The 8719-nt window shown below is 46.7% G+C and overlaps 1 protein-coding gene across 1 annotated transcript; it reads right to left on the bottom strand.

Annotated features, from left to right (window-relative positions):
• Window positions 1-262: 262 nt before the first annotated feature.
• LOC108044950 (glycerophosphocholine phosphodiesterase GPCPD1) lies at window positions 263-2636 on the bottom strand. The gene has a single exon (XM_017124121.2). The coding sequence runs from the start codon at window positions 2528-2530 to the stop codon at window positions 314-316; it is 2217 nt and encodes a 738-aa protein (XP_016979610.1). The 5' UTR covers window positions 2531-2636; the 3' UTR covers window positions 263-313.
• Window positions 2637-8719: the final 6083 nt, after the last annotated feature.

Genomic DNA, 8719 nt, shown 5'->3' with positions numbered 1-8719 from the left:
AGCTTCCGGGTCCTTTGTTTATCTACCCGGCAATAGTTCACATGAGCTTATCATCCGCAGCGCGAGTGTTTGCGAAAAGAGTTTGCCAATTCGCGGGGGGTGGATGAAGACGAAGACGAAGGGGTTAGCTCTGGTCGCTCTGTTGACAATTGTCGTAACTTTGGCTTTGGTCTGGTGGGATATTCTCGGCTTAGTCCTGTAATGCCCTTTGTCTTTATGGTCTGCCTTGGACGTTGACTGGTGATTACAGGACCGGGATTTGAACGGTTATCACAGGACACATTACTTTCGATATTTTACTAAAGAGGGGGAATCAATCCATATATATGTTTTTTTCTACGTATATGGTCTCTGGCTTGTAGCCACACTTTTGGCGCCACTCCTCCAGCTCCGTCTCGCGAATCACTCGTCTTGTGGTCACCGAATCGATGGTGCAGATGGTGTTCCCTTCCAGCTCCTCGCCCATTTGGTCCAGCTGGTCCAGCCGGTCATAGATGATTCCCAGCACCCCGTGGCGTCTTAGCTTGTTGCGAATCTCCAGGTCCGTGGTGGGACTTCCATACGCGAAGGCCTCCAGATTCATTTGATGCAGGAATGCCATAGTCGCGAACTTGTTCAGCAGCGAATTGGCGTGCAGGGTCAGTCCCAAAAACTCGAGGGAGTGACCCATCGCCACGGCGTTTTCCAGCACGCTTACTCTCTGGTCAGCGTACTGGACCTGGGAATTCGGATCCTCGAGGAGAAGAGTGACAGGATATAAGTTCTGCTTATACCGAACCATAACACAGATATCGGCATCAAAGCTGCAGAAGACAATGCGCCGCGTTCCGGCGTTCTTCAAGACAATCTCCAGAATTGTGTCCACATAGAAATTTCGGTCAAAGGTGGGCTTGAAGCTCCCGCTCTCCCAACGCCGCGAATTGGTCATCTGGGGCCACTTGATCTCGATGAGAAAGCCCATTCCAACGGGCAGAACATCCGGATCCATGAGGTCCAAGAGGAGAGGAAATGGACGCTGCTCCGCCTGCATTCGATCGCAGGACTTGTCGCAGCCCTTGCTGCCCGTGAATCGCAGGACCCTAACTTCCTTCAGCTGTTCGTAGGTGAATGCCTCCAGTGGAACGGCAATATGGTCCTTTCCCTTGCACCCTCCCATGGAAAGCAGCATCAGCTTGTTCAGTTTCTCGTAGGCGAATACCAGCAGGTCCTGGTTCTCCAGCAGATCCTCGTAACTGGGCATCCGTTGCAGCAGGAATCGCAGCACAAAGTCGTGGTACACCACCACCTGGGCATCCTGCGTGAGCTGGACATCCATCTCCACCATGTCCGCATTGGCCAGGGCGGCCTGCTTGAAGCCATACAAGGTGTTCTCCCTGACCAAATCGCAGCCTATCCGGTAGGTGTTTCCCGATCCCTTGTGCCCGATGCTCATGCACATGCGATTCTTGCGCCAGTAACGCTCGTAACTGCGACTCAAATCGCAGTGGACGTTCTCCAAGGGGCGAATGATGAGGTACTGCACGCACATCTCTATCAGTGGGCGGTGGGTGGAGGCGCAGGTGACCTTTACCCGGGCGAAGCCCTCGGTGCCCAGGAGCTGATTCGGCATCAGGAAGCCGTAGCCGTAGTGGTAGGGTGGTTCGTCGGCAGCCGCCTTGTGGGCGTAGGTGTACAGATCCAGGCGGTAGAGCGTCTCCGCCGGAAAGGCGATGGAACAGTGGAACAACTGCAAGTCCTCGGGTCCGCACCGCACTCCGAACTCCGACTGAAAGGCCAGCGACTTGGAGGCGCGCAGGTTAACCACCTCGACCAGGGCCAGTCGCAGATCAAGGGTTTCGTTTCGGCTTTGGCGTGCTTCAATGTAACGCGACAAGCGCGTGAGGGAGGATCCCACCTTGATGGGATGACTCGCCCCGGAGCAAGGATCTTCGGGGACCTCGTACATCGTCTGCACATGGACATACAGAAGCCGTTGCTTTTGCCGCTGCCACATAAAGGGAGCATTGAAGAGCTTCAGGTGCACAATGGTCTCCGTGGTGGCCCATCCACGGTCCACCTGGTTGTCCTCGTCGTCGTCGTGCGGCAGTCCAAAGGTGTCGCACCGCTTCAGCATGTTCTGGCAGGTGCGAATGACCCTGGGCTTGAGCTGCGACTCCCAGAAGCGGACATAAACTTCTTCCGCCTCGGGATCGTACACCACCACGCAGTAGCGGTAGTGGATGTCGATGTTGCGAGGTATATCTAGGGTCGCCTCGAACTGGTGGCACTTGCACACGCAGTCAGGGCACTCGTTCTTCTCCAGGATGTACACCTTCTTGGGATCACAGTTGCCCAGTGAGTCGCAGTTGCCACTTATGGCCACGTACTCGTTGGCGAGGAGAGAACGATGGAACTTCACGCAGAAGGGCCACTCGGTGGTGGGCACTGGTTGTGGAGTAGACGCCTCTTCCGCATCCTGACCCGACCCTGACCCTTCCTCGGGCTTGGGCTCACACTCCTCCCGCTCGTTGGCAAAAAACCAGCGATGCATGGTTAATGTCTTTATCAAATGCAAGGAGAATTTCGTAAGGTCGCTCCAACTAATAGTGTACAAAAATGCAATTTGGATGAAAATATTTCAGTTTTGTGTGTCTATGTGACAGATCTGCTTGATCATTGTGTATGTGAATTTACAAAAACGTAGATACAAAATAGGAACAATCTTAATTATTTAAAATATGTTGTTTATAAAAATAATTTAAGTAAGGAACTGAAATTATTATTTTGTTTTCTTTATATAAATATTAGATTTTCTATAGTGAAACCTCTAACTAAAGATTTGACTTTTTGAACTCCATTTCTCAATGTCTATTCCTACAGCCCAATTTAATCTAGAAATTCCCAGAGTATAGCGATCCCCACGTAAAAATTCCAAGTTGTGTCTGTTACATGACAAAACATATCATTAGCTAGCCACAAAAAACCAGGACTTCATTTGGGGAATTTTCGAAAACGTAATGAAACTTTCCCACCGAAGTCAACTAAGCATCCTGTCATATTTTCCGCAGGAAGTGATCTTTTGATCCGGAAACTATAAAATTGGTATACCAAGCCCGGAGAAATCTCTGTGTCGCGGAAAAGACACGCAAGCCCTCGCTCCCCCGAAAAACTGAAAACACTGAAACGAGCCACCTGCGACAGGATCGAGATCGAGGGAACAGAAACAAGGATCGAAGCAGGGACATGCCAGGAACTTGAACAGGGGGTTGTACTCTTGCACTCCTGCTCAAATAGGGAAATTAGGCATAGTTATAGTCAGGGGAAACAACATAATTAGTGTTGCCTTTAAAATTAAGTTTTAATTGTAGCCTCTCCAAAACTGCTGGTAAACTGTGGGAATTTTTCGGTTTCCGAACTGATTCCAAATATAGAAATGTCAGTCTGAATGTTTACGTTGGAGCGGTGACAGTTGTCAATGAAACCATTTCGGGCACTTCCCAATTTGAGTATCTCACCTTACCCCGAATCAGGGCAACACTTCGCTGGCTTCCAACTTGGGGCTTTCTCGAATTTCTCCTGTGCCTAATCCGCTTGTTTACTAAACAAATCAGCCGAAAAGGGGTGTCGAATACTTGGATGGAGGGTGAGTAAGAGGGGTCTCCAAGGATGGATCGAAATTTATGCCCGTCAACAGCGATTAAACAGCAAACGAGGCAATCAAGAAGATCCAGCCACATGCCAGAAGACTCAACCCCAACCGCAGATGCTGCAACTCGTTAACATTTTGTTTTCCTTATTCCTCTTCCCAACAAAGAAAACAAACACCCCTTGATATTTCATAATAAAAATGTATGAAGATAGTTCTGTTTACATATTTAATTGCAGAAAATTCTTTTCGTTCCTAAAAATTAAAAAACTAAGTTCATTTTTTAATTTGTCAACTCAAAATATGTTTGAATATGTTTGAATATAATTTAGTTTTTCATCGTTTTTAAAATACCTACATAAAAAACGTATTCCGTAATTTAACAAAAAATGTAATTTTAAAAAATGTAGAACAAATTCTCAAGGATTTTTTTGTTATCAATAATATTTTTGTATAATCATTATTTTAGCTCCATTAAAAACTTATTTAATTTAAAAGGACAAAATAACAGACATAAAAAGTATTCTCAAACGAACATGTAAGATTGAATCTAACTTGGATTTTCAACGTATTCTTTCTTGTTATTTGTTCATAATATTTTGAAAAAATCATGTATTTTACCTCAACAGTGATTAACTAATATTTGTTTTAACCTTCTGGAACCCCTTTAGTGGGCACAACGACCTCAAGTTGGTCGCAAGCGGGATCTCGTTCTGGTTTAATCACCCTGCGCTGACACTGCACAAAATGTAGACACATGTCCGCTAGACCGCAGAACGAGTGCCAAAAGTGCTGTCCACCGGCCAAGTCCGTTTTCCTCTCCATGTCCTTTTTCCTGACCTCTCGTCCTGTGTCCACATCCACACATTGGCAGCTGGAAGTGAAATCGAAACCGAAGCCGCCGCGCCTGCGCCTCGAAAAGCAGGTAGGTGTCCTTCGGATCTTTCCGTTTGCGGGTTTCTGCACTTGACTCTGTTTGTTTGGAACTCTGCGGTTGAGATTTTTATGGGTGTGGTGCAGTTGCAAGTGCAATTAAACAGCAAACAAAGCGAAACCGCAGCTTGTGCCCAGGTAGAGCAGAGATCAACTGTCAACTGGCTGCCGCAATTGCTTGGAGCACTTCCTGGAAACACAATACGAAATCCTAATTAAGCATAAAGAGACTAATTTCACCGCTGCCCCTGCGCACCATTGTGTGGGAAAATCTAATTGGAAATCTGTGAACTAAGTCGCCTTTCTCGCGGTCTTCAAATTACGTTCATTGCAGCGAGGCCTGTGCGCAGGCGCTCTGAAAACACGGGCATGGGGGATTACTGAGGAAAATTCGGATTTTCCGCTTTGTTTTCGTGTAGTTGAATATCCTTGGGAAACTCACCGATCGGGATTTCCTCAGTGTTTTCCCCTGGCAGTGTGTGAGCGGTAAGTAAATAATATTTTGTACACTATTTACGTGATTTTGGAGCAGTCCGATTTCCTGGTGGATGTCCTTAGGCAAATACGGATGCAGGATATGCTTACAGGTTGGGCAGGATATCCACAGGGCATTCACTAGATAAACAGGTGTACAGAGGTATTTTCCCAGGGAAAAACTGGGATCAATCCCAAAAGTAAGAGTGATTATTCCCCTTTTGGAACGGTAAACATGTCAATAAATCATCCCAGCACTTTTATGTCATCCATCCACTCAATGGAAATCAATAGCCGGAAAATAGTTTTCCAAGGCAAGCGTAAAACAAATCCAACACCGAAAACACCAGAAATCACAAATTAGCTACACGACAACAACAGTGTGAGAACAAACCCGACAGCCAGCGCATTTAAATACGGGAAAAAATTATTGACACATGGAGTCCTCGGTCTCCCCGTCGAAATCAACTGCAACCTTATAGCAACATCTGGACAAGTATTAAAAAAACAATAACAGACCCTTAAGTGACATCCACTGCGCCAGGATCTTCAACGGCAACTCGCCTGTGAAAGATTACAATTTATGGCTGAGGCTGATTCTACAAATATTTAACCAGAAGTTGGGGCACAACGTGCATTTCTGAAACCCATTGGAATTTGTTACACTGCCGAGGAGATGAAAAAAAAGAGCAGGAAAAAGTGGAGAAAGATTTCCGTGAGAAGCGATACAGGATGTGGGCTCATGTAAATGAGAGTGGGGCGAAGCTAGACTATTTTAATTGGACTGGGGGGAAATCTTAGCAGCAAGTTCGACCAACAAACTTAAAAATCCTTTTCTCATTCCTACTGCTGATTTATTTATGATTTTTACGAGCCGTGATCTGAAATCCGAAGCTGGACTATCTCCTCGGCCTGTTCCAGTTCTAATTCTCTCCCTGCGATAAGCCTTTATCGCCGAATAGAACAACATTGAAAATTGAGCAGTTCGAATGTTATTTATGAGCGCACTGGGGTCTAAGATAAGCCAGTGAGATTACACGGGATCACAAATGCCAGAACCAACTCAAATTTCACATCTAACGAAAGGGCCAAGGAGCCCATATTATGGCTCAATAATACTTTCAATATTTATATCAATTGTTATTAAATATTATTGGTCAGCAGAACAACCCTTAGCCTCAACCCTTTCGATCCCTCCTGGAAATTGGAAACCGCCAGGAGCAATCAAAGTCAGCGGCGAATGTGAGAATTATTGGGTTTCGCCAATTTAGTTTCAGGCAAAACGGGGGTGAATATACCCAAGTGTTGGGTGTCAGGGTTCCGGTGAAGTTGAGCTTCTGTTTCTGTCGCAGATCGGCCCAAGTGGTCAGTCGGTCCTTAAAGGTAATTAACCGGCTGAGCTGAAGGAAATCGTATATCACGGAACATAAGCGATCCCGGATGTGTCGAATGAAATTAGCATAGGGCGTGGAGGTGGGACATGCAAAGCGAAGCCACAGATGTTTCCACATCGGAACCACTCTTATCAGGCCCCAGACTTCCGCTCTGCCCACCTCCCAAGAACCCAGAGATCTGAACTAGTGCCAGGGTTTCTAGGTTCCCACACAGTCTGCTCACCTGCAGATCTGGGAGACAAACTATCTCGAGCACGACCCGACCCAGATGCAATGTATTCATCACTATTATCATGGCAAACATTTGCCCCCAGATAAACTGAGTTTGCATACGGTTCCGAGAGCCATTCTATTCATTAGTTTGAGTTTAGTTGCCTTGTTGACTTGTTACTGCATTACGCATACTCGCACTTCCTTCGGCCCTCGACTGAGTTGGTTCATTCATAAAATTAGACTCCGCCGGGCGTCTGCTGCAATCCGAATGGCATCCCACAGATCCGGCACTATCTCCGAGATATTCGGAATGCCAACAAATGTTGCCGCTAAGTGTAAATAAGTTTCGGGCAAATTCGTTTGTTTGCCCGCCGTTATCTGCGCCTTCTGATGATAAAAGTTTTCTGAAATGCGGTAAGCAGCTGGCTAAATTCGAGCACCTTTCCCACAGAGCGCATAAACATGTACACGAATTATTCTAGCATAGACTGGAAATATTGGCCCGTTCTGGATTTTCGGGCTAAGTTCAAAGGTCATGCTCAAAAAGTAAGTACAAAAAACCGAGCAGAAATTGGTAGTAAAACTCGTTTTTCCGTGTCCGAAATCGAGTTGGTTCCCGATTTATTTTTAAGCGCACCGAGCTGACCCATGAGAAGTTTTCGTCCATTTTGACCTTTGACACTGTCCGACCCGAAAGCACTCACCCCTAAGCAAATCCCGCCAAACGGGATAGTTTGAAACTAAACCGAACGAAAACTGCGAATGAAACTAGAGCCCTCAGGCAGTTCCGTTTCCATCATTTGATTATGAATTAAAGACACTATCGTCCGGATTCTGCGATCAGAGTTCAATTGCTCAATTAGCCGATCGAAACTCCTGTGCTGGAAGTTGTGAATGGATGGGATCGCTCATAATTTGCCCACTGAATGAGTTTTCCACGCCATTACAATGTGGAGACATCATGCGGAGTGGCCCACACAAAACAAAGTGGGACTGGGGCACTTAATCATGTTAATGGCATTAAGCAGCTTAATCGACGGCAAAGATCTAAGCCCTCGCGTCGATAATCAGCCACGGAGCGGAGACCACCCAGCCAGAGTTCGACTCCTACTCCGCATCCGAATCCGAGTCCGACTCCCAATCGTCTAATTAAAAACAAAAGTCCGCCGCCTTGTAAATGTCAAGCGATTGCCACAGATCACGAACTTCTGCTTCTGCTGCCGCTTGCAGTTGCAAAATCAAAATGCATTAAGCAAAAAGCAAAAAGCAGCCACAATTAGCCGGCAGTTCGAAGTCGGCAAATGACAAACAAATGAGCAGGGCAACCGAGTAAGTTGAGCCGAGGGAAAAAACCGGAGGAGAATCATAATAAAATAATTGACGGAACTGGGGAACTGGACCCCTTGTATTGACATTTGCCACCGGGGTCTGACACGTTTGTCCGCCTGACATTTTAATACGACTGCTTGCGAAAGCCGAGTTTCTTCTCGTGTTTTTGTCAAACGATTTCATAAAAGTATAAGGAATTGAGAGGGGTCAGGCGGTCTGGCGATCCCAGCCCCGCAGACTTGGACTTGGGGCAGGGTTGGGGCCAGGGGTCCGGCTCATGTAAATATTTATGTAAAATTGTACCGAAATAGTTGGGTTTCCCCTCGTAAATCTTTGGACCCCCCTATCAACACCTTTTTGTGCCCCGTTCCCACACTCACGGAGCATCTGCTCGGGATGAAGACAATGAGGCCAAGTAAGAACGCCCACAAAATGACCATGAAATTGCTTACGGAAGGAAGTTCGGGTGCCACAAAAACACGGCCTAAAACAATTGCTTAGACATTTAGCACGCGGCACGGGAGGCGGGAGTGCAGGCACTAAACTAAAATAGTTGTCCCCGAATGGGAAACCAATGAATGAGCCCGGAATGACCAAAGGGAAGTGTGCCGACATGAAGACATAAAAGGCTAAAATGTCCATAAATATGGTCAATTATTTTGGTAGCCGGACAAACACCGGACCCAGAATGGGTTCGCTGTGTAGGAGGTGGCCTCAGGTCCTTTCGTCAGCCCGTAAATCACGGCTGGCA

Source organism: Drosophila rhopaloa, unplaced genomic scaffold (genome assembly GCF_018152115.1).
Source record: "Drosophila rhopaloa isolate 14029-0021.01 unplaced genomic scaffold, ASM1815211v1 contig_155, whole genome shotgun sequence".
Classification (NCBI taxonomy): domain Eukaryota; kingdom Metazoa; phylum Arthropoda; class Insecta; order Diptera; family Drosophilidae; genus Drosophila; species Drosophila rhopaloa.
This window is presented reverse-complemented; position numbering and strand designations above follow the sequence as displayed.

What these genes read in the sequence shown, in the direction of transcription:
- LOC108044950 (XM_017124121.2), bottom strand. Translation starts at nt 2,530, where the DNA reads ATGCATCGCTGGTTTTTTGCCAACGAGCGGGAGGAGTGTGAGCCCAAG.